General features: G+C 40.3%; 1 protein-coding gene across 1 annotated transcript in view; it reads left to right on the forward strand.

The window, feature by feature from the left end:
• The first annotated feature begins 19,293 nt into the window (after positions 1 to 19,293).
• Positions 19,294 to 27,343, forward strand: part of SHOC1 (shortage in chiasmata 1) — a 76,308-nt gene continuing 68,258 nt past the window's right edge. Inside the window, exons 1-2 of the mRNA XM_055124987.1 lie at positions 19,294 to 19,370; positions 20,462 to 20,643. Of these exons, the coding sequence (XP_054980962.1) occupies positions 19,309 to 19,370; positions 20,462 to 20,643 (244 nt within the window). The 5' untranslated portion in view covers positions 19,294 to 19,308. The remainder of the gene's footprint in view (positions 19,371 to 20,461; positions 20,644 to 27,343) is intronic.

Here is a 27,343-nt window from a genome sequence, read left to right on the forward strand (position 1 = left end):
TACCACTTTATTTACAAAGAATTATAATAGAAAGTGTTATCTGCTTTCATTGTATGGTTATTATAATTTTGCTGCTCTTAACTTAATCTCTAAATACTTTGAGATTCATTTAAAGTTACTTCCTGTTTTGGGGAGTTGTTATATTTAGTTTTTATTTTGGACATACCAGATGGTGCTCAGGACTTACTTCTGGCTGTGCACTCAACAATCACACCTGACAGAGCAGGAGACCATAGGCGATGCCAAGGATAGAACTTACCTGGGTTGGCCTTGTACAAGGCAAGTGCCCTACCTGCTGTACTATCATTCTAGCCCATACTTCCCATTTTTAACATACCTTAACAATGTCTATTTTGGAAGAAATTTATTAATAATTTAACATGAATTTGAAGCTGTCATGAGTAAAAATATAAACCATTAGCAAGTTTGGGCTGTCTTTATGAATCTTCAATGATCTTTCTCAAATGAAATAGGGAGGAAAGCAATCCAAATTACCTTACTTTTTTTTTTTAATTGAATCACCATGAGATACAGTTATGTAGCTTTCGTGTTTGAGTTTCAATCATACAATGATCAACCTTACTTTTTCACATTAAATTTTTCCATTAATTTATCATTGGTTTGCATTATTATGGAATTTCAGAGGTTTAATTTCATACCTTCATGTACCACCTCCATGAAGTTTCAGGGCCATTCAATTAACTCTACTCATTCCTCCCATCTCCCTTCTCTTTCCCTCAAGTAGTCACTATTGTGTTCACTAAATCAAGGAGTTTTGTTGTTGTTTTGTTTGTTTGTTTGTTTGTTTGTTTTTGCTTTTTGGGTCACACCTGACTCTGCACAGGGGTTACTCCTGGCTCTGCACTCAGGAGTCAGTCCTGGCGGTACTCAGGGGACCATATGGGATGCTGGGAATCAAACCCAGGTCGGCAGCGTGCAAGACAAATGCCCTACCGGCTGTGCTATTGCTCCAGCCCCAAGTTTTGTTGTTTTTTTGACAGTTTATTTTATGTGTTTATTTTTCCACATGTGAGTGAAACCATTGGTAATTATCTTTCACATACTTCCTTATATCATTTAGCCTAATCTTTTCAAAATTTACCATTTTTTCCAGAAGAGCATGATTATATATATACATATATATATATATATATATATTTCTTTTTGGGTCACACCCAGCGATACTCAGGGGTTACTCCTGGCTGTGCACTCAGGAATTTCTCCTGGCAGTGCTTGGGGGACCATATGGGATGCAGGGGATCGAACCTGGGTCAACTATGTGCAAGATAAACGCCCTATCCACTATACTATCGCTTCAGCCCCATGATTTCATACTTTAAAGAAACAGTTTAGTATTTTGTTTTCTTTATCTATTCTCTGTTAATAGGTATTTAGGTTGATGCTATGTGGGCTATTTTGACTTTAATAGATTAGATGATTAGATGTGTGGGTTTGTTTGGGGCATCTCTATTCTATCCCACTGGTATATGTACACTTGTTTTTGTCTCAATAACCTCACCTGTTTATTATTATTTTGTTATTAAGGAATTTAGGAATTGCTTTAAATTTTTTGAAGTTCCACCCAAATTTTAGAATTGTATGTTCTTGCAAACAGCCTCTGTCATTTTGTTGAATCTATAGATTGCTTTAGGTAAGATGACCATTTTAATATATTTTGTTATTCCATTTCATAAACATGAATTTCATCTATCTTTATGATAAAATAGCAGTAACATGTGTAATTATGCATTAATTAGTTTTCTCTTATAATGGATCATGCCTTTTGACCATCATAACTATCCCAGGAGGTAGATAATATTGTTATACAGATTTTACAATTTATAGATGATAAAGCTTATGTCTAGAAGTTAAACACCTATGAAAAGCAGAGAATCAAGGCAAATTGTATGTATTTGATTAAAAATGGAATCACATCTTATATATACGTATATAATTAATTTGTTTTTGTTTCATTTAAAGGTAAAATATTTTGTCTTAATTGTTGTTTTAGAAAACAACAAAGCCTTACCTAGGAGAAAATCTGTAGGAAGGGCCAGAGACCTCAAAGGATTGGAATATATGCTTTGCACACCAGAGTTCCATGTTCTGTTCCTGGCTCCACATGGTCTCCCAAGTACCTACAGGAGTGACCTTTGAGCTTCCTAACACCAGTGGCTGTGACCTAAACAAGCAAATAAAATATGTATGAAAATACACTGAACTGTTATTGATATTACTCTGTTTTCTTCTTTTTTATGTTTTATATTGAGAAGTTATTATCTTTAAATAAAACTGATATAAATTTAGAATAGAAAAATTTTAATATTCTATTTTGATACATTAAATCTGATAAATATATATTAAATTATCAATCTTATTTCTTTACACAGAATTTAGTTAAAAAAGCTTGCAGAAATGCTTTAATGCGTCGAATCCCTTCATCTTTATGTCAAGATGAAAATTTTGCAGGAGATTTTGATGATAAATATAGGAGACCATGGATGAGAGGTATTTTTTTCTTAAAAACATTTTTCCTTAACTGAAGATATGGCTCAAAGGACTGTATTGAATTCTTTGTATGCAGGAGCCCTGGGTTTGATCACTGTAACAACATGATCACCAGATTATAGCCAGTTGTGTTCCAAAAAACAAAAGTCTATTTTTAAAAATAATTTAAGAGTTTTACATAGTAAATTATCAAGAAAATGCCTTACTTTGCTTATTTACTATTAAAACATAGTTTTAAATTCATTATTCTATAACACAGTTACAAATTAAAATTTTTGATGGCACCTCCCCAACAGTGCTTGGACCACTTTGAAAAACTGGGTCTGGAGATGTGGTGCTACCAGCCGAGCAGTACTGGCCTCACTGGCAGTGTTTGGGCAGTTAAGTGGTTATAGAGATCAAACTTGGAGTTTCTAACATGCAAAGAAAGTATGCCCTCTACCACCTTGAGCTATATCCCCAGCCCACAAGTTAATATTTATTTTTATGACCAAATTTAAATGACAAAGCAGGAAATCAGAAATTATATACTAGATACGAAAAAAAATATGTAGATCTGAAATTTTTAAATAGTTAACATTGTAAAACATCTTGTGTAATAGGCTTTTGTTCAGTTCTGTAAGGATTGTTTTAAGTTGTAATGATACCTGAATATATAAAGTTATTACTATTTAAAATTTTATTTTTATGAAGTTGTTCACATTGATTTATTACATTAAATATTCCAACACCAATCCAACCACCATTACATTCTCCCACCACCATTCTTTTCTTTTTTATTATTATTATTATTTTCTATTTTCCCTGCCCCAATAGCAGGCCCTAAATGATCTATTTTGTATTGCTAGTTATGATTCGCACTATACCACTGTTAACACTGTTATCCCATTGTTCATTGATTTGCTCGAGCAGGCACCAGTAATGTCTCCATTATCAGACTTGTTACTGTTTTTAGCATATCGAATACGCCATGGGTAGCTTGCTAGGCTTTGCCGTTATGATGAATTCACTAAAAATGATCAAAATGGATTTCCTCAAGTGAAAGTGTGCAGACTGTTGTATCTCAACCTGGAGTCTTTAAACTCTTGTGTAAAAGATTACTAACATGATATTTACAGGTTAAGCCTTGTGGTTGCCTTCTACTTTACATCCCATCCCAATGTGGTGTGCTACTTCTAGTATGTCAGCATGGAGTATGAGATGTTGCACAGCCATAAAAGCAGCTATACACTCCAGGAATTCAAAAAATTTTATGGGATGATACAACTGGGGTTGAATAATTAACTGGATGGTGACTTTGGGGTCCGGAAGCATCTCTGTGGTTTGCTGGTCTCTTTCAAGATTCTCTGGATCATGGCCAGATAATGAGCTTATTTGGCGAGTGCCTGAGGCAGTTTATGGGCATAACTGCCAGGCTCCCAGGAGAACAGGAGCATGGGGGGAGGTCACCCATCCTCTACTCATGGAAGCCTGAAGATGCATTCATGCAAGAGGCTCATCCAAGCGTGTGGGATCCAGCTGTGAGCATGGTGGTCATTGGGTTCTGGGAGTCTTCGCTACCAGGGCTCTGCTGGGGCAGTGGGAGGCAGTGAGGGGCTGATCCACCCTCTTCTGCTCCACTCTTTCCGGGGTCTGAAATTCATCCTGGTGCAGGGTTTGGAGACCTCTCTTGGCAGTTCAGAGTTCTGACAGCCTCCACCACCCAACCCATCCCAGCCCCCGTGTCAGAGCTGCTGCCATTTTGACTCCTCCCATCTCTAAAGTTATTTTTAAATATATGGGTGAAAAATAAGTTTTTTCCTTTTTATTATGTTATGAGCTAAAAATATAGATATAGCCTTCATGAAGAACTCAAGTCAGTTAACATTTATTCAGCGTGCATTATGTACCAGGACTATTATAGGTATTAGGGATATAGTTAATAGTAAAATTCAGCAATATCTCATGCCTTCAGTGAGTTGAAAACTGGTAAGGAAGATGTATCAATAAAACAAGTATACAAACTAATATCTGCTATTGATAAATGCATTAGAAAGACAGAATAATGAAAAGTGATAGGAAGTTTCAGGAGTAGGAAATGCTCTTTTCGAAGATGGTTAAGAAAAGACCTCTATGAAGAGGTGGACCTTTGAGTTTAAGGCTGAATAACAAGAAGGCAGGAGCTATAAAAGGTATGGAGGAGAAGCATTCCAAGCATATGCAAGTTCCTAACTCAGGAACCTAATAAACTTGATTTGTACAAAGGTCAGGAAATTAGGCCATTGTGACTTTTTTTTTTCCCAAAGGAGATATCTGAGAAGTAGACACTTTTTTCATTTACTTTTGCAGAGCTGAGGGCCACACCCCACAATGCTTAGGATTTAGTACTGGGGGTGGAGTGATAGCACAGTGAGAAGGGCGTTTGCCTTGCACACAGCCAACCTGGGTTCAATTCCTCGGCCCCTCTCAGAGAGCCAGGCAAACTACCAAGAGTATCCTGCCCGCATGGGAGAGCCTGGCAAGCTATCCATGGTGTATTCAATATGCCAAAAATAGTAGCAGCAAGTCTCACAATGGAGATGTTACTGGTGCCCACTCAAGCAAACCAATGTGACAGTGCTACAGTGCTATATTCGGAGATCACTACTGGTGGTAAGGGACCATATGTAGGATGGTCACATGGAAAGCCAGGGCCTTAACTCCTGTATTATTTCTCTGGCCCTGTTAATTTTTAAATAATTTAAGGCTTTTCAGGCCATAACATGAAGTTACTTAGTTTGTTGGTTAGTTTTATGACTCATATGGGAAGTCACTGGAAAGAGATAATATGAGATATGAAAATTAAGAAAGGGAACCTTCTTTCCCTACCAGGTCAGTTCTCCATATTCTCCTCTGTTCCTTCCCACAAATGATATCATCAATAAATAACCAAGACTGAGTCAGTGGCCCATTGCCCATTTCTAAAATGAATAACTGACAATAAGGACTAAAGAAAACTATTTAAACAAAATAAAATTTTTATCTTCAAACATAATTTAACAGCAAAAATTTTCTGGCTGTTAAATATGCATAAACCACCTGACTATGATAAATACATTATTTTTTGCAGGTAAATAAGACTAATCTTTAGGCTATTTTTTTAAATACCAGTCTGTATTTAATATCAAGCATTATTCTTCCACGACGTCAACTATTTCAATTTTTCATGCCATTCCTATTCAGCAAGAATCAGTCAGATTTGATTCAAAGCCCAAACTTCTATAGAAATAGAAGGAATAACTGACAATAAGTCAAAAGGACTTAGGAACTGAATTCATAATTAAAAATTAGCTACTCTTCTGGACAAACACAGTTCCTTAACTGTCCTTCCAAAAAGCCTAAGGTAAGGACCACTTGAGCCTTTGACTTAGATCTGTAGATAAAGATGACCACAAGAAACTAGTCTGGGAAGACATTTATTGATCACTCTGGTGCCCACCAGTCTACAACACACCTTTTAGAGTGCCTTCTTCCAACCTGCCGCATATTGTCAGTAAAGCTGTTTCTCCACCCATTATTGTGTCTCTCCATTGATTTACCACTGAGCAATAATGTAGCAGAACCATGGTGATTACAGGAATCATATAAGTGGCATAAATTACAAAGAGAAACACATTTTAGTCTACCTAAATATCTCTGTGTCACTAAGTTGAACAATAGAGATTGTGAAGTATGTACATAATTCTTTAATAATTCCATTTTAGTTTTTCTACTCACATTCATGTTTTATCGCTTTCCTCTTGTTTTCTCATCCCTTTTGTTATTAATCAATGCATGAGCCCAGTAGATACCATCCTCAGTTGGACATTAGGAAGGAAACTACACACTGGAGAAGTTCTTTTGTTGGGAGAGGGCACACCTAGTGCTACTCAGGACTTACTCCTAATTCTGTGGGATCACTCACAGTAGACTTGGGGAAACTATATGTGATGCCTGGGATCAAACCTGGGCTGGAAAGCCAAGCACCCTACCCGCTTGTACTATATACTCTGGCCCAAAACACTGGTGAATTTTTACACAGTTTTATTCTTCATGTTAAAGCATGATGCAAGACAGAAAGGAATCTGCTTGCCCCTGTCTAGCAGGAATATCTCTTTAAAGCACAGCACACAGTAAGATCTGTCAAGCTCATCACAGCAAAGAGTGGGAATTTTCCTTGGTTAATGTCCATTGTAAAAAATGCCCTCTTATGGGTTGTATGTTTCTTTTACTTGTTAAATCTACTCTTCAAGACATGATTTTTAGTGTTCAAATGAGGGGTAAAGTCATTAAGGGATTAGTCCCAGTATCTATCTTGGCATATGATTTTTTGTTTAATATGGTGTGTGAGCACCTTTCCAGTATTATCCTCTTTCCACATTTCTTTGTGATACACTGTTCAGAATATATGAAACTTGGTCTTTCCTTGTATTAAAAGGTGGTAAGTACAACATAAGGAACAAGAGTGGGACTAAATTTTCTGCCCCTGAGTTCACCCTTAATTACCAGGCATTGAAATTAAGAGCTTCTTCCAGCACTCAACTAATTGCTCCTCTTATGGGGCAATAAAGTTTATTTTCTCCAACTTAAAAAAAGTAATTTATCGGAGCTGGAGCAATAGCACAGTGGGTAGGGGGTTTGCCTTGCACGTGGCCTACCCGGGTTCGATTCCCAGCACCTCATATGGTCCCTTGAGCATACCTAGGAGTAATTCCTGAGTGCAAAGCCATGAGTAACCCTTGTGCAAAAACGCCGGGTGTGACCCAAAAAGCAGAAAAAAAGGTAATTTAATTAAAAATTTTTTAATTTATTTGTTTATTTTTTAATAAGTGAGTCACCGTGAGGGTACAGTTACAAATTTACCCATCTTCGTGCTTGTGTTTCCCTCATACAATGTTCGAGAATCCATCCCTCCACCAGTGTCCATTCTCCACCACCAATGAAACCAGCATCCCTCCCACCCTCCAATCCCGTCCCCCCACCCCCACCCTACCTCGACTCTGTGGCAGGGTATTCCATTTTGTTCTCTCTCCTTTTGGGTGTTGTGGTTTGCGATAGGGGTATTGAGTGGTCATCGTGTTCAGTCTCTTTCAGCACGCATCTCTTTTCTTGTGCGGGATCCCCTACCACATTTTACTTGGTGTTCCCTTCTCTATCTGGGCTGCCTTTCCCCCAGCATGTGAGGCCAGCTTCCAAGCCACGGAGCCAACCTCCTGGTATTATATACTACTATTCTTGGGTGTTAGTCTCCTACTCTGTTATTTTATATTCCACAAATGAGAGCAATCTTTCTATGTCTGTCCCTCTCTTTCTGACTCATTTCACTTAGCATGATACTTTCCATGTTGATCCACTTATGTGCAAAGTTCATGACTTCATCTTTTCTAACAGCTTGTCAAAATGGCAATACTCCCCAAAGCATTATGCAGATTCAATGTGATCCCTATAAAAATACCCATGAAATTCTTCAAAGAAATGGATCAAGCAATCCTGAAATTCATATGGAACAACAAACACCCACGGATAGCACATTGTATATGTACCAAAGTTTCTTTAACCAGTCATCTGTTCTTGGGCACTCAGATTCTGGCTATTTTCCAGATTCTGGTTAATGTAAACAGTGCCGCAATGAACATATAAGTGCAGGTGTCATTTTGACTATACTTTTTGTTTCTCCGGGATATATTCCCAGACATGGTATTGCTGGATCAAATGGAAGCTCAATTTCTAATTTTTTGAAAAGCGTTCAATTGTTTTCCAAAAGGGCTGAACCAGTCGGCATTCCCACCAGCAGTGTAGAAGGGTCCCTTTCTCCCCACATCCTCTCCAACAGCGGTTGCTTTTGTTCTTTTGGATGTGTGCCATTCTCTGTGGTGTGAGGTGGTATCTCATAGTTGTTTTGATCTGCATCTCCCTGATGATTAGTGATGAAGAGCATTTTTTCATGTGCCTTTTTGTCATTCATATCTCTTCCTTAGAAAAGTTTCTGTTCATTTCTTCGCCCCATTTTCTGATGGGGTTGGATGTTTTCTTCTTGTAGAGTTCAGTCAGTGCTTTATATACCCTTGATATCAACCCCTTATTGGATAGGTATTGGGCAAATATTCTTTCCCATTCTGTAGATTGTCTTTGTATTTTAGTCACTGTATCTTTTGCGGTACAGAAGCTTCTTAGTTTAATATAGTCCCATTTGTTTATCTCTGTTTCCACTTGGTTGATCAATTGCGTGTCATCTTTGAAGATATCTGTAGCTTCAATATCATGGAGGGCTTTTCTGACCTTGTCTTTGATGTACCGTATGGATTGTGGTCTGATATTGAGGTCTTTAATCCATTTTTATCTGATTTTTGTGCATAGTGTCAGGTCAAGGTCTAAGCCCATTCTTCTGCATGTGGTTGTCCAGTTATGCCAGCACCATTTGTTAAAGAGACTTTCCTTGTTCCACTTCACATTTCTTGCTCCTTTATCAGAGATTAGATGATGATACATTTGAGGTTGTGTGTAGGGATATTCCACCCTGTTCCACTGGTCTGTGGTTCTGCCTTTGTTCCAATACCATGCTGTTTTTTTTAAAAATAAAAATTTTATTTTATTAAATCACCGTGTGGAAGATTACAATGCTTTCAGGCTTAGGTCTCAGTTATACAATGCTGAAACAACCATCCCTTCACCAGTGCCCATATACCACCACCACCAAAAAAAAAAAACCCACACAGTACACCTCCATCCCGCCCACCCCCTACCTTGTAACTGATAAGTTTCATTTTACATTCGGTTTACTTTGGTTACATTCAATATTTCAACAGAAACCTCACTATTGTTGTTAGGAGTACCCCACTAGATTCAGACCTACTGTGAAGACAAATAAGGTTTTGAATTTCTGTACTTTAACACTAAGTCCAGGGAGATTTCTTCCAGATATTGGATCATTGCAGGCTTGAAAACACAATCTGTGGTCGTCTTAATATGGCGGACACTGCGCCCTTCATCCCCGGAGAGAAAGAGGCGAGAGAGAGAAATACCTTTCCCCTCCTGGGCGGGCACGGGGCCGAGGCTTAGCTCTCAGGCTGGAGACATTCTGCGAGGAGATGCCCATGCCTAAAGAGGTTTTTCTGGGTCTGGATTCACGCTTGTGCAGCTGCGGAGAGGCCCCAATACCATGCTGTTTTAATTGCCACTGCTTTGTAGTAAACTTTAAGGTTGGGGAGGGTGATGCCTCCCATCATTTTTTTCCCAAGAATTGTTTTGCTATCCGTGGGTGTTTGTTGTTCTATATGAATTTCAGGATTGCTTGATCCATTTCTTTGAAGAATTTCATGGGTATTTTTATAGGGATTGCATTGAATCTGCATAATGCTTTGGGGAGTATTGCCATTTTGACAATGTTGATTCTCCCTATCTATGAGCAGGGGATATGTTTCCATTTCCTCATGGCCTCTTTTATTTCATGGAGTAGCGTTTTATAGTTTTCTATGTAGAGGTCCTTTACTTCTTTAGTTAAGCTGATTCCAAGGTACTTGATTTTTCTGGGGCATGATTGTGAATGGGATTGCATTTTTCATGTCCCTTTCCTGTGTCTCATTGTTTGCAAATAGGAAGGCCATGGATTTTTGGGTATTGATTTTATAGCCTGCGACTTTACTGTACAAGTCTATTGTTTCTAAGAGTTTCTTAGTAGAAGTTCTAGGCTTCTTTAGATATAATATCATATTGTCTGCGAATAGTGAGAGTTTGATTTCTTCTTTTCCTACCTGGATGCCCTTAATATCTTTTTCTTGCCTAACAGCTATTGCAAGTACTTCCAGTACTATATTGAACAGCAGTGGTGAGAGTGGGCATCTTGTCTTGTCCCTGATCTTAGAGGGAAGGCCCTTAGCTTTTCCCCATTGAGGATAATACTTGCCATAGGTTTGTGATAGATGGCTTTGAATATCTTGAGGAAAGTTCCTCCAAAACCCGGTAATTTAAATTTTTTAAAGATTATTCCAGTTATTTGGAGGATTTAAGAAATAGGTATTGAGAGACAATAGTACAAACAGTTATTGTAATGGTCCAGAATCTACAAGGTAATTACAAGCTAATACCTTGTAATAACCAAATATTAATGATAATAGCCAAAATATTAATGGCTTCGACTAGTAGAGATGTGAGGAGTAATTAAACTTTGGATTACTTTAGAAACCCAGCCAATAGTGAGGAGTTAATAAATAATTCCTGCTTGGTATTTGGCCAGAGCAAATGGATTGATGACAGTACTATTCTAAGATAGGGAGACTCACGAAGAAGCCTACTTCTTCATGAAGTAACCTACTGGAGGTATTAATTACAGCTCATAGCTCTACTTTGGCCATGTTGAAATACTCATAAAGAAACTAGTTTTTAAATAAACACATATAATTGGTGTGTGTATATATGTGTATACCCCTAATCCCAGAATGCATTTCAATGGAAAGAAATTCAGAAAGCAATTCGTGGGTTTGGAGATGTGAAACAATTGATTAAGCAAGGCCCTGGGTTCCACACTTAGCACCATATGTCTGCTGTGTCAGCACCTTAAGGAGTCATCCTGATGACTCAAGCTTCACCTGGAGTAACCCTACTTCCACAGAACCATAGAGTATGACTCCATATCTAAATAAATAGAAAAATACAACTGGTGTTGTCAGTCTAGAGCACAGTTGGTCTTTTATCTTTTTTAAATATTTTATTAGTGAATCACCATGAAGTACAGTTACAAACTTATGAACTTTCATGTTTGCATTTCAGTCATATAGTGATCGTTTACATCCCTCCACCAGTGCCCATTCTCCTCCACCAATATTCACAGTATCCCTCCCACCATACCCACCCCAACCCCTACCACACCGCCCTGCCTCTGCAGCAGGGCATTCCCTTTTGTTCTCTCTCCTTTTGGGTGTTGTATTAGTTTGCAATAGAGGTATAGAGTGGCCATCATTTTTGGTCTATAGTCTACTTTCGGCATGCATCTTTCAACCTGAGTGGGTCCTCCCAACATCCTCTACTATAAGTTCCCATCTCTATCTCAGCTGCCTTTCCCCCCAGCATGTGAGGCCAGTTTCCAAGCTGTGGGGCAGACTTCCTGGTTCTTATCTCTACTACGCTTGGGTGTTAGTCTCCCATTCTGTTGCTTTATATTCCATAGATGAGTGTGATCCTTCTATGTCTGTCTCTCTCTTCCTGACTCATTTCACTTAACATGATATTTTCCATGTTGATCCATTTATATGCAAATTTCATGACTTCATCTTTTCTAACAGCTGCATAGTATTCCGTTGTGCAAATGTACCAAAGTTTCTTTAACCAGTCATCTGTTTTTTGGGCATTCCAGTTTTTTCCAGATTTTGGCTATTGTAAACAATGCTGCAATGAACATACAAATGCAGATGTCATTTCTACTATACCTTTTTGCCTCTCTGGGATATATTTCCAGGAGTGGTATTGCTGGGTCAAATGGGACCTCAATTTCTAAATTTTTGAGAATCATCCACATTGTTTTCCAAAAGGGTTGAACCATTCCCACCACTGTGAAGAAGAGTCCCTTTCTTCCCACATCTGCGCCAACACCAGTTGATTTTGTTCTTTTGGATGTGGGCCAGTCTCTGTAGTGTGAGATGATATCTCATTGTTGTTTTGATCTGCATCTCCCTGATGATTGGTGATGTAGAGCATTTTCTCTTGTGCCTGTTAGCCTTTTGAATTTCTTCTTCTTTTTTTTAAATTTTGCTTTTGAGTCACACCTGGCGATGCACAGGGTTTACTCCTGGCTCATGCACTCAGGAATTACTCCTGGCAGTGCTCGGGGGACCATATGAGATGCTGCGAATCGAACCCCGGCTCGGCTGCGTGCAAAGCAAATGCCTTGCCCACTGTGCTATCGCTCTAGCCCCCGGATTTCTTCTTTGAGAAAGTTTCTGTTCATTTCATCACCCCATTTTTTGATGGGGTTGGATGTTTTCTTTTTGTGGAGTTCAGCCAGTGCCTTGTATATCCTTGATATTAACCCCTTATCAGATCAGTATTGGGTGAATATCCTTTCCCATTCTGTAGACTATCTTTGTATTACATTCACTGTTTCTTTTGAGGGAGCACAGTTGGTCTTTGAAGTTGCAAACCGCCAATATGTACCTTGCACATAAATTTGGAAAACAGAAGAAGTCACTAAGGGCACATGTACAGATAGAGCAGAGTACCTAGGAGAGAGTCTAGGAACAGTCCAGCAGCTAAAATTCTGACAGAAAAAGAGAAACCAACTGAAAAGACAAATAAGACAGAAATATTGAATGAGTGTGGTGCTGTAGAATCTAAAGAGTTTTAAGAAAGAGGATGTAGTGATGGTGAGTGTGGTGTAATAATGGATACATTTGAAGGGGTGTGAGCTTGTATAACTAAAATATGTAGACCAATTCTCCCTCAAAAAAATAGAAAGCAGTCATATTACATTGGTTACTTTTAATAGGTCAGTTATGGTGAGGATAGTGATTTTGCCTATATTCAACTAGAATTGGAACTGGTTTCACTAGAATGGTTGGTATAAAAGTGTGATTAGAGTATGATGAGAAGAGAATGAGAAGTGGGGATATGAGATAGTGACTGTTGACAATGTTTTTGAGGAATTTTGCTGTAAAAGTAAATAAAAAATCACTTACTACAGTAGTTATATAGTGGTAGCTCCACTACCTAGCCACCGCCACGCTCCAGGCCACTTTCTGGACCATGCAGCCATGAATAAGACACTTAATACCCATTTTCCATAATTACCACACCATATTTGATGGGGTTCAAATATGGTGTGAACCATGGGAACACGTGTAAGGGCGATTAGAGGCCACCCTATAAGCCTCCATCCCTCTCAGAGAGCCCAGCAAGCTACCAAGAGTACCCCGCCTGCACAGCAGAGCCTGGCAAGCTACCCGTGGCATATTCGATATGCCAAAAACAGTAACAACAATAGACCTCATTTGCCTGACCCTGAAAGAGCTCTCAATACGGCAGCATTAAGAAGGATGAGCAAAGAGAGGCTGATAAAATCTCAGGGACGAACTAAACTGCCAAAATGAAGAAGAACTAAAGTGACTGTCGGTACTTTCAATGCACATATGCTGGCATCGGAAGCATCCATCAAGGACCGGATGGTACAAGTGTAGAAGATCAAGTACGACATCATTTGTCTGACCAAAACGAGAAGGCATCAATCACATTTTCAACACTGGAGAACTGTTCCTCGGAACATGCGATGTAGAGGCTTTGGTGGCATAGGTGTCCTTGTCAACACGCACTTTGCCATGAGCATTGATTCATTCCAATGCCTAACAACCTGAATCGGTTGATTATGCTTGGATAGATGTGACTCACTGCCAGCAGTTTCTATCTTTATCGTCTACACACCAACATCCAACTACGATGAAGAAGAAATTGAGAAGTTCTACCTGGAGTTGGAGAAGTTCTATAAAGAAGACCACACCTGTTACAAGATCATCATTGGTGGTGATTTTAATGCCAAGATAGGACCGAGAAGGTCGCCTGAAGAACTCCACATTGGGACCCATGGCCTAGAATGGAACAAACAGGGCGTGAGACTGTCTGAGTTCATCATGTCGACCAAGACCATCCATGGTAACTCACAGTTCCAGAAGGCCAAATCTAAACGTTGGACATGGGAGTCTCCCAGTGAACAGTTCCACAACGAAATTGACCACATCATATTCAATTGACAGTTTTGCCTGCCTGACCGATATCACTGTTGTCCCAAAATTCCAAACAGGATCAGACCACCAACTCCTTCGTACAAAATTCTACTTCACAGAGGAGGGAGAAAGGACTGCAAAGTTTAAGAAGAAAACTCCCAGAATGACCACCAATTGGGAACTCTTTGGCACTATTGCGGTAATATAGGAAGATGCCGTCGCTGACAACATCAATGAGGAATACGATAGACTGGTTCAGCACTTCCATAACTGCGCAAGGAATGCCAAGAGTGGAAAAGCCACAAACGGACACCTGTCTTCGGAAACTCTCGAGCTCATTTGTCAATGTGGTTTGGCACGAGCCTCAGGCAATCACAAGCTAATGTCCAAGCTCCCAAAGCTACAAAGCTATGCAGAGAAGTGATAAAGAAGACCTCAAAGAGAGAAGAGCAGCAGTGTTGGCCGATGCGGCAGAAGCAAGGAAAAGTATTAGCAATGCTCGCCTGGCAATGCTCACCTGTCCTTTGCCAACTACAAGACCAAGATGACTGCCCTCCGATGTCCTGATGGATCTATCACAGCTTCCAAAAGGGTAAGGGAGAGGATTATTCACAACTTCTACTCGGATCTCTTTGATAGCCACATCCACCTGCCCACATACCAAATTCTGCAGGATGGATATGTCATTCCCAATGTTCTCCCTTCCAGAATCCAACATGCCATTTCATTGGTAAAGATGCGTACAACACCCGGTCCAGACAAGGTCAGACCCGAACACCTGAAGAATCTACTGCCAGTACTCGTCAATACACTGGCTTGGCTCTTCACATGCTCCCTGTCCTAATGCAAGGTTCCGTCCTAATGGAAAACAAGCAGGACCATTCTGTTGTACAAGAAGGGAGACATCCACTGACATGAGCAATTATCACCCAATCTGCCTCTTGTCCATCATCTTCTACAAGTTGTTCACTCGAGTCATCCTGAATAGAATAGGCAGAACACTAGATGAAGGACAACCATGTGAGCAAGCTGGGTTCCGAAAAGGATTCAGCACGATTGACCATATCCACACGGTGACCAAGTTCATGAAGTTTCGCGAGAGTTCAAGATGTCACTCTGTCAAACGTTCATCGATTTAAAGAAGACCTTTGATTCTGTTGAGACTGAAGTAGTCATCTGTAAAAACTAAGGCACACCGACAGGTATGTGCATTCTCGGGCTCTCTGGGTGGCTCTGTCTCACCGCTCGCGTTCAGTGCTCTGGAACCGCTGTGTATGGGCTGGATTGGGATGGCCGTTGGCCAAGGACAGGCGAAGGAAGAACGAGGACCAAGCTGGTTGCTGATTAGTTACTGTTTATTCAATTTTCCATCTTTCTCATCTGCACTCCCGGCTCCTTCCTCTCTCTGGATCTATTGCAGCCTCTCTCTGGATTCTCTAGTCTCTCCCCCTACTTGTCTCTTCCACCTTGCCCTCTAGGCTACACACAGCCAGGTAGCAAAATCAACATAAGAAAGCCCTTCCTGAGGGCCATCAGGTTCAAAGGCAATACTACCTAAGGGCATTCCAAAGCCCTTCCTGACTCTTAAGGTGTTTTTCTCCTTTCCTTAGTCCAAACACTTATTAACATCTAAATACTAGTTATTTTTGGATGGACATAGCAAGAGATACATTGAGGCTTGCAAGGCAGCTCTCATGGCAACATCTTGCTACAGGCTCAGACTACAGCACTCAGGCCAGATTAATCATTCCTAACCCTAGCAGGGTCTGAATCTAATTATCACTGTTTGGATCATGACAACATTTGTCCATGACCAAGCTCTTAACATAGTTAAGCATTAGGCACTTTGGCCAGGCCCATCTCGATGCCAGGGTAGCACACAACTCACCGCTTGCCCTGGGTTCGTCTCATCCCTCATCGGGACCCTGCTTTTGGGGGTGCTAGGAAGTAAGGGCAGCTGAGGTTTAGGTTGAGAGAACAGATGCCCAGGAGAAAAATATCATGTAGAGTCAAATGACTCCCAGGTTACAAAAGCATAGCATTTGCTAAGTCTTCCTGTGTCCATACAAAAAAGACATTGCTCTGAATAAACTATGCAAAGGACTCAAGGAGAAGAGAAAAACATTAACAAGTCAACAAAACACTAAGAAAGAAGCTACAAATAAACACAGAGGAATGGGAGCATTGTGATGGGAGTAACCCAATAAACCTAAACTATCTGAGGCTATGCTATCCTACAGTCATCAAAGCCCTAGCCAAAGAGGGCATTCATCAGGATCCTCCACTAGCTGTATTATGGATTCACCACCAGGATTTCACCATTCTACAAGGAAGTAATCATCGATGTAAAGAGAGGGGTTCGGCAGGGTGATACATTTCGCTGAAACTCTTCAGTGCCACCCTCGAGAACGTCATGTGACAACTGGAATGGGAAGGAATGGGAGTGAAGATAGACACTCAGCAACTACATCACCTCCACTTCACTGATGATATCATTCTCATAATACCAAACATAACACCAAACACAAGACCAAGACAATGTTCAGGAAAAATGAACTAGTCCTTGACGTTCCATTTGTTCTCAATGGAATGAATATCTCCGAATGCAGCAGCTATGTGTACCTGGGTCAAGAATTCAACATGTGGGGCTGGAGCAATAGCACAGTGGATAGGGTGTTTGCCTTGCATGAGGCCAACCCTGGTTCAATTCCCAACATCCCATATGGTCCATCCCATATGGCACCTCCAGGAATAATTCCTGAGTGCAAAGCCAGGAGTAACCCCTATACATTGCCAGGTGTGACCCAAAAAGCATAAAAACTTAAAAAAAAATAAAATAAAGTAAGTTTATTCAGCATTTATTATTGAGGTGATTTTTTTCTAATAATTTTTACCTCACCTAATGTACATGTATAGAAAGTAGAGAATAGGGATTTTCCTAATTTATTATAAGGGAAAGAGATATAAGAGAATCAAGAATCTTTGTAAGAGAGTAGCTATGAGGGGCTGGAGCAATAGCACAGTGGGTAGGGCATTTGCCTTGCATGAGGCCAACCCGGATTCTATTCCCAGCATCCCATATGATCCCCCGAGCATTGCCAGGAGTAATTCCTGAGTGCATGAGCCAGAGTAACCACTGTGCAATGCCAGGTGTGACCCCCCCATCCAAAAAAAAAGAGAGAGTAGCTATGAGACTGGCCTTGAAAATCAAATCTGACTTAGGGCATGAGGGAGAATGACAAACATTGTAAAAAGTAATCAGTGGTCTGAAGCAGTTAATAGAATTGTAAGTAAGATACAGAATAGCTTTCATCAATTATTCTGAAAGTATAGGAGGAAACAAAGGGAGATCTCATTTATTTCTATTTCATTTTTTGCCTTTTGTAAAACAACTATAATAACAATAACCAAATTTTATTGGTCATTTAAAGTACATTCACATGACTCATTATTTACTGCTTATAACAACACAGTGAGAAGATTATTGTTATTCCTAATTTGTAGGCAGGGAAACTGAGCTACAAGGAGATCAAGAATTATACCCAATATCATTAATAAGCTGTACAGGTATAAAACTCTATACTTGTTTAGACCACAGACTTACATGTTAAGCAATTTCTTCAAGGTAACAAATCTAGTAAGTTGTAATTCTTGTAGAATACACGTCCTTTAACTCTTACTCAGTGGCTTCCCCTGACACTAGTAAATATTATGGTCGTTCTCTTTAAGAAACCATCGGTCTTGGGGCCTGAGCAGTAGCACAGTTGGTAAGGTGCTTGCCTTGCATGCAACTGACCTCAGCTCAATCCCCAGTGTCCCATATTGTCCTCTGTGCATCACCAGAAGTGATTCCTGAGTGCAGAGCCACGCACAAGGCCTGAGCACCTGCAGGTATGACTCAGAAAAGAAAAGAAAAAAAAAGAACACAGAAAAAGTGGGTCTAATTTGGGGAATAAGCTGTAGATAATATTTTCTCTTGTTTTTTTGCGGGGGGGTCAAACCTGGCGATGTACAGGGGTAACTCCTGGCTCATGCAGTCAGAAATTACTCCTGGCAGTGCTCAGGGAACCATATGGGATGCTGGGAATCGAACCCGGGTCAACCGCGTGCAAAGCAAATGCCCTACCCATTGTGCTCCAGCCCCTGTAGATAATGTTTTATTTTATTTTTTTATTAGTGAATCACCGTGAGGGTACAGTTACAGATTTACACATTTTTGTGCTTGTGTTTCCATCATAGAATGTTCGAGAACCCATCCCTCCACCAGTGCCCATTCTCCACCACCAATGAACTCAGTATCACTCCCACCCCCCAATCCCATCCCCTCCACCCCATCCCGCCTCTGTGGCAGGGCATTCCGTTTCATTCTCTCTCTCTCCTTTTGGGTGTTGTGGTTTGTAAAAGTGGTATTGAGTGGCCATCGTGTTCAATCTATAGTCTACTTTCAGCACACATCTCCTTTCCCGAGCGGGTTCTCCATCCACATTTCACTTGGTGTTCCCTTCTCTATCTGAGCTGCCTTTCCCCCCCAGCATGTGAGGCCAGCTTCCAAGCCATGGAGTCAACCTCCTGGTACTTGTTTGTAGATAATATTTTAGATAAAAATATGAAACTATGAATCAAGAGTGGCAGAGTTAGGTCTAAGCCAACTGGAATACATATACTAACAATGTTAATATTGAAGTCTTCAGCTGGACTCTGCACAGTTGGAGATCTTTGGTGCCATTTGAGACATCTTTGGATTTAATCAATCAAACTGACTGCAGTTTTTCATGAAAACCCTAAATTTGGGGTCAGAAAGTGGGCGAAGTAGATAAGGATCATTTGAGCTGTCTCATTAGTTGATAGATATCCTTTCAGACAAAATAATTTCTTAGATGTGATTGTATATGATTAAGTAATGCTACTGATAGTGTTATGGTCTCAAGGAAAATATGGCAGAGTAAGCTGGAATGGCTAATAAAGATTTTAGAGAAATAATATGCGCTATTAACTAGTACTCTCTGGTTTCCTTATAGTAAGTATCAAAGAAAATCCTATTATGTGAATACTGATTTTATCTTTCCCTTTTCTAGTTTCAGCTGTTCCAGTTTTGGGAATGACAGATTCAGTCGTGGATCAACAAAAAGCTGATCTCTTTGTAGAGAATTTCTTTGAGAAGTATGTATCCTTAGCCTAAATGTATCCCTTTTGCAACTAGCAGATAAATAAACTCTCTAAACACTAGAATATCCCTTTTATATCGTTGCAAAGTTTCTTTCATTTTGTAATCTGAAGCAAAAACCTTAATCTTCAAAGGATACATAATTAATGATTAATTAAAATGATTTATATCTTTATGTTGTTCCCTTAATCACATACTAACTATTCTCTATGCTTCTGTATTGCAGGACACACAGAGATAGAACAAATAATTATGTTTTAAATCAGTAAGTAAACTTTCTATATAAACTATTGATAGAAAGTCTTTAATATTGAAAAAAATCTTTTTCTTATGGCATAAATTAAGATTTAGGGCTGTTTTCTAACATTCTGTGAAAACTTATGTTTTGCTCTTGGGCCACACCTGGTGGTGTTCAGGGGTGCTCCCAATAATGCACAGGGATCATGTGGTGCCCAGGATCAAACCCAGGCCTCCTGTACTCTAGCCCATTGGGTCATCCCTCTGACCCCAAACATTTTTTATTAATCAGTCATTCATCAAATATTTATTGGACACCATGCTGTGTGCTGGATCAGGATACCATTACAATAGGCTCCTTTAAGTCACTTGAAAATGAAGTGAGGAGTGAGAGAGATAATACAGTCGGTAGGGTGCTTGTCTTGCACACAGCTGACCCCTGTTTGATCCTCAGCATCCCATATGGTCCCCAGAGCCCCACCAGGATTGATCCCTGAGCAGAGCCAGGACTAAGCCCTGAGCATGTCCCAAAAAGCTAGAATAAGAAGAGAAAAAGAAAGTGAAGTAAATGTGCATTGATTGAAATATAAATGTGCTCATGCTTCATTTTTTGGCAGAAAATGAGAGGCTACAGAAAACTATGTACATAAATTTACTTTTGCTGTACAATTCAAAAATAATTGAGAAAATTCTTAATCTTTTTAATTCATCTCTTGAGTGGTAAGACTACATGTAAATTTCCTTTGTCTTAGAATGTGATCATTTTTCTACAAATAACATATACTATGTGTTGTTAAAGATGGTTTAAAGTAGAACATATATAAAATAAGTATTTTTTATGATGTTATAGAAAATCAATTACAGAAATTGTGACCCCAATTGACAATGAATTTGATGAAGTTGTTCCAAGTTCAAATCCAAACTCTCAAACTGAAGAAGAAACGAATTTATATACTTGTGAAGATTACATTGAAATCCTTTCACCTATTAACCCTTTAGTAATATATCCAGCACTTCAAGCAGAGAACCAAGGTAAAACATTTTTGGTTTTATAAAACATTTCTTACTAATATATATATATATATATATTTTCCCTTTCAGTGAGTTTTGTTTTATTAAAAGTTTCATTTCTGTCTTTAAAAAAGGTCTACCTGCATATTATAATTCTGAGTTTTGTTACACTAGGGAAATATTTTATCTTTCATAGTAATTCACTGTATCACTGTCATCCCGTTGTTCATCGATTTATTCGAGCGGGCACCAGTAACGTCTCTATTACACTCAGCCCTGAGATTTTAGCAGCCTCTCCTTACTCGTCCTCCCCAACAATTGGAGGCTTCTTCAGGGTCAGGAGAATGAGACCTATCATTACTGTTTTTGGCATATCGAATATGCCATGGGTAGCTTGCCAGGCTCTGCTGTGCAGGCAGGATACTCTTGGCAGCTTGACGGGCTCTCCAAAAGGTATGCATATATCTTTCACTGTATTTTTGGATATGAATACACCATAGTAATTAACATTTTGTAAATTACATTTTTTGGAGGTGGGGGTTTAGGTCTACTGGGATTCCAAATAGTAGCACTGCACTGCACTGCCGTCCCATTGTTCATCGATTTGCTCGAGTGGGCACCAGTAACATCTCCATTTTGACACTTGTTACTGTTTTTGGCATATCAGATATGCATGCCACGGGGAGCTTGCCAGGCTCTGCCATGCTCTCTGAGAGCTCTCCGAGAGCTCTCCGGTAGCTTGCCGGGCTCTCCGAGAGGGGTGGAGGAATCGAACCTGGGTGCTCAGAAAATTCCAAATAGTACACAATAGTATTCAAAGCATGCTGCTAAATGATTTTAATTTCTGTGTACAATCTGATAACACAGAAATTGGCATAACATTAAATTAGCAATTGCTATATTTTATTTTCCAAAAATTTGCTAAAGACTTTCAATATCTCCTAATTTATATAAAATCTTAATTCAAAGTAGAAATTGAATAGCTGAACTATTACTTCAAGAGAGTCACTTTATCATATAAATTTACCATGAATAATTAAAGATAGTTTACCCACCTGCCCCCAGTGCCGTGTAATCCCACCAACGGCCAACATTCAGAGACTATAACACCAAGCTCCGGAAAGAAAGCGACGCAGTCTCTTGGCCCCTGCACCTGGCTGTCTTCTCAGGGGCCTTGGAGGGGATGGATTGCCTTTCCCTCCCCGCCCCAAGCAGAGCCTTGATAGTTGAAGACCTCCGGAACCCAGACACAGTCATGCTCAAGGCCACTCTCCACATGTTTGGACAAGCCTCACACATGAAAGGGCCGGCAGAGGAACCCAGGTGTGCGGGCCCCGGGGATGAGATCTCCAAACCTGCTCAGATTGCGACTGGGCCTTCTCCACCCAGAACCCCCATTTTCCCGTAGCTTGGCAGCCACACCCACAAACTGCCCCTGGCACCATGTAATCCTACCAACGGCCAACACCCAAAGACTATAAGACCAAGCTCCTGGACATCTAATAAGCCTTGTTCTCCCTCTTGGAGACCCTGACAAGCTACCAAGAGTCTATTGCCCATACAGGAGAGCCTTGTAAGCTCCCCATGGCATATTCATATCCCAAATACAGTAAAAGATATATACATACCTCTCGGGGAGCCCAAGAAGCTACCGAGAGTATCCCACCAGCACAGCAGGGTCCGGCAAGCTACCCATGGTGTATTTGATATGCCAAAAACAGTAACGATAGGTCTCAGTCCCTTGACCCTGAAAGAGCCTCCAATCATTGGGAAAGATGAGTAAGGAGAGGCTGCTAAAATCTCAGGGCTGAGTGTAATAGAGACATTACTGGTGCCCGCTCAAATAAATCGATGAACAACAGGATGACAGTGATACAGTGATACAGTAATTTAAGATATGTTATAAATTGAATATTAAAAGTAATTTTCCAGGACTGGGGATATGGCTTAGTGACACAATACTTGATTGAAGATTTGAGACCTTGTACTGCCCCCCAAAATGTAAAATAATTTTAGCTAACTTTTCAAACTGATTTTTTAAATGTTTGTATTTTGCTTTAAGTAACATGGCTAAAATTTTTGTTAACATTTATAGTTGTGATGTACAAAAATATTATATCTTCACCGCCACTTACGTGCTCAAGGCCCTCCACCTCTGTCTTCATGTTACTTCTAGTCAACCTCTTCCTCTTACATCCTCAATCCCCAGTGCTTGGTAATCTAAGTTTTATAATCCAGTGCCAAGTGTTTATCATTATTCAATATTATTTCTTCCTTATTTTGTTTCTTTATATACCACAGGTGAGTGAGATCATCCAGTATTTGTCCTTCACCCTCTGACGCAGCTTGTTTGACATGATATTCTTTCATCTTCATTACAGTGAACTTCAAATTTCATCTTTTCTTTGTTTTTAATAATATAGAAATACTGCTGTTTATTCAGCCATTGATTAAGCTGATTGAATTGGGCATGAACTCCACATTACCTTTTATTTTTAGTATATTCTGAATGTTAACTTTATTTTATTATTTTATTATTATTTTCCCCCCCTTTTATTTGATTCACATTGAGATGCATCTACAAAGCTTTCATGTTTGAGCTTCAGTCATGTAATCATCAAACACCCATCCCTTCACCAGTGCACACTGTCCACCACCAAAATCCCCAGTATCCCCCCCGCCCCGTTCCATCCCTTTCCCTATTTGTGCGGCAGACAATTTCCCCCATAAGCTCTCTCTATTTTTGGTTACATTCGATATTTTGACACCAGTCTCACCACCACTCAAACCTGCCAAAAAGGCAATGCTAGACAATTTGTTTGGTATTGCTTGCTATGGATAGAATATAATGTCCAGGAAATTCTGTGTCATTCTCTTCTGGGAGCTTTAATTTATAGTCTCTGGGTCTTGGCCATTGATGAGATTACATGGCGCCAGGGGCAGTTTGTGCATGTGACTGCCAAGCTTCTGGAAAACTGGGGACCTGGGGGTAGGAGGCCAGTCCTGATCCAAGCATGCTTGGAGATCTCAGTCATGTATTCTCGCATGTCTGGGTTTTCCTCCTGGTCTGCTCTCTGGTGAGGTTCATCCCGTTTTGGGTGAGGCTCGTCCGAGCATGTGGAGATTAGCCTTGGGCTTTGCAGTTTTTGGGTTCTGGAGGTTTTTGCTGCCAGGGTTCTGCTTGGGCCAGGAAGGGAAACTCAACCCACCCTACTCCAAGGTGTCCCAGTGAAGACAGCCTGGGGTGGGTTCAGGGCATTCTGCAGCGCTCTCTTCAGAGAGCTTTAGTTTATAGTTTCTCGGTCTTGGCCACTGATGAGTTTAATGGCAACAGGGGCAGTTTGTGGGTGTGACTGCCAAGCTACTGGAAAACTGGGGAGGGGTGGAGGAGGCCAAGTCCTGATCCCAGCAAGCCTGGGGCTGTCAGTCATGGGTTACCACCTACTTCTGCGCTACAAGCCCTAACTGCATCTTTTGATCTCTTTCAAGACTTATGGGTCACTGAAATAAGGCCAATAAATGAGCTTATATAGCTGAGCCAGAGGTGATTTGTGGGTATGTCTCCCACATACCTAACTTTTGGCCATTTAATTCTTGGTAAACTTGGCCCCAAGTTGTTGGGGTCTGGCAAAAGGCACAGCAACAATTTTAAGTTATCTGGAAGTCTGAAGGCATCATCAAACTGTTGATGCACTTGCCTCATAAGTACAGGTTTACCTGCTGGTGGCACCATACCCCCCCAAATTTCATCTTTTCTTATATTTGCATAGTACTCTACTATATGTACAGACAGTAGCTTCTTTAACCATTCATCTGTTGTTGAACATTTGTGCTGTATTCAGTGCTGCTATGAGCATAATGTGCATGTAGATCTTCAAATTAATGTTTTTGTGTTTGGGGCATTAATGCCAAGTGGAATTGCTGGGCCATATGAAAACTATTCTTTTTGGATCAATCTCCATGCTGTTTCCCAGAGAGGAAATTGGCTAATATTCCCACTAGCAATAAATCAGGGTTCCTTTTCATCTCATCAATGATGGTTGTTTCCAGTCTTTTTTTTTTTTAATATATATGTCATATTGTGGTGAGGTGGTATCTCATTTTAATTTGCATTTCTCTGGATTTTGCAATCAGTTTTCCAAGTGTCAAAAAAATCTCCTAAGAAACTGAAATATTATGGGGATCTGTTAATTTTTTTTACCTTAGATCTTAGGTATTAGTTAACCTTAGCAACTTTTCATTGTTGTTGTTTTTGTTTTTGAATCACACCCGATTAGGATTCTAGGGCCTAGATGGGATGCCAGGGATCCAACGGGGTAAGTCTGTGCAAGAGTACTTGATAGGGTACTTACCCTACCAACTGTACTATCACTCCAGGCCCTAGTCTTGGTTAGCTTTTAATTTTTTTCCTGGAAAATGACTCATCTTGATTTTTCCTCAAGATTTTTTAAGTGGAGTTCATTAAAATTTATGGTTTTCTCATATACTTTCTGCATGTTTCCTTTATGTTGCTCCTTGATAATTGCACATTTGTAATCATTATGAAGGAGTTTCTTTCATTAATTTTTTTGGGGTTTTTGTTTGTTTGCTTTGTTTTGCTGTCATGCCCAGCGGTTCTTGGGTCTTACTCCTGCCTCTGTGCTCAGAGATCAGCCCCTGCTGGACCTTCCATTAACTTTTTTTTTTTTTTAGTTTTATTTTTTATTGAGTCACCATGTGGAAAGTTACAAAGCATTCAGGCTTAAGTCTCAGTTATACAATGATCCAACACCCATCCCTTCACCACTGCACATATTCCACCACCAAGAACCCCAGTAATATCTCCCCTCCTACCCCACCCCCCTGCCTGTGTAGCTGATAATTTTCACTTTACTTTCTCTTTACTTTGATTACATTCAATATTTCCAAAAAACTCACTATTATTGTTTGGAGTTTCCCCCCAAAATCAAACCTGCTGAAAAGGAAGCATTTGATAATTTGTTTTCCATTGCTGAGAATGAAGAGATATGAGGTTTTGGATTTCTGTATTTAGTATTTTAGTAACTAAGTCCAGGTAAATTTCTGCCAGAAATTGCATCATTGCAAGCTTGTACCTCTCTTTAGTGGTCCTTATAAGATGGCGGTCCCCACACCTTTACCCCCACGGAAAGGAAAAGCTGAGAGAGAAAAACCTTTCCCCTCCTGTGGCGGCATGGGGCCGTGGCTTAGTTCACAGTCTAGAGACATTTCTGCAAGAAACTGCTGGTACCAAAAGTAGTTTAGCTGTCCTCCGGGATCATGGTCATCCACCAACGGAGAGGCTACACATGTGCAACTGTGTAAAATCACAAAAAATAAAAAGAAAAGGGGCTCGGGAGGAGCGCCTCACTGCACCGAGCCAGGCACAGGGCGAATGAAGGAACGGAGGCAAGCCGGTTGGTCTCAGTCGCAGTTTATTCCATTCCCATCTCCATTCTCCTCTGATTCTCCTCCTGCTTCTTCCTCCCCCATCCTACTTCATTCTCCTTCTCCTCTGGATCTCGATCTCGATCTAGCTTCTCCAGCTCTGGCCCTGGGACTGGCCCTGGAATTCTACAGCACTCTCCCCCAACTGGCCCTGGAATTCTACAGCACTCTCCCCCAGCCCCCTCTCACAGCCACACTAAATCCCTCCCCGCCCCCCCCCCCATTCGCCTTATGCATAGGTGTGGTTACAATCAATAGGGGGTAAAGTTCTATCCCTTAGGGGATGCTTTCACTAGGACAGAATCTCTCTCAGCAGGACATGGGTGTGTTTCTCCTCTCTTTGTCCAACTAACATATAAGTATTCATATTATAAATCATTTTGTATGGACATAGCAAGAGACCAAGAGATGCATTAAGCTTATAGAATTGCTCTCCGGGGGTCACCTCGATCTCAGACTATAGCGCTCAGGCCAGATTAGTCTTTCCTAGCCCTAGCAGGGCCCTAGTCTCGGCATTGCTTTTGGATCATGACATGACATGCCCATGACCAAGCTCTTAACATATAGTTAAGCATTAGGCGCTTTGGCCAGGCCCATCTCGATGCCAGGGTAGCACACAACTCACCGCTTGCCCTGGGTCCATCCTGTCCCTCGTCAGGACCCTGCTTTTGGGGGTGCTAGGAAGTAAGGGCAGCTGAGGCTTAAGTCCAGAAAGAAGATGCCCGGGAGTGAATAATATTTAAAGCCAATTAAATCCCATGTTACCAAAGCATATTAACAACTGTCTTTCTTTGTCTATACAAAGAGGATATTGTTTTAAAGTAAACTATTCAAAAGACATAAGAGAGGAAAAAGACAATATTAACTTACAATACAAGTTCACTTGTCCTAGCAAGGTCTTACCTTAAAAATTAACAGTTTGATTAGAGGAAGAGCAGATAAACTGGTAGAAGTGGTTACAGATAAACAAAGGAATGGGAGTGACTCGGGAGCACTTTGATGGGTGTGACTGGTATACCTAAGCTCCTAGTGGCAAGGGGAGCAGGACATACCAATGTAGTCTAGAATTGTTTAGAGATTATTACCAGATAAACCCAAATTCTGTGGCAAGGGAGAAAGGACAAACCAATGATATCCAACATGCAACCACTCGGAGGACCTTCCATTAACTTTTGACTAGATTTTTATTTATATTTGAAAACCACTGAGTATATTTATCAGACACCTTAGTGTACTTTCTTTCAGTTTAGTTATGTCATTTAGTCTAGGTAGAAAA

Source organism: Sorex araneus, chromosome 1 (genome assembly GCF_027595985.1).
Source record: "Sorex araneus isolate mSorAra2 chromosome 1, mSorAra2.pri, whole genome shotgun sequence".
Taxonomy (NCBI): Eukaryota; Metazoa; Chordata; class Mammalia; order Eulipotyphla; family Soricidae; genus Sorex; species Sorex araneus.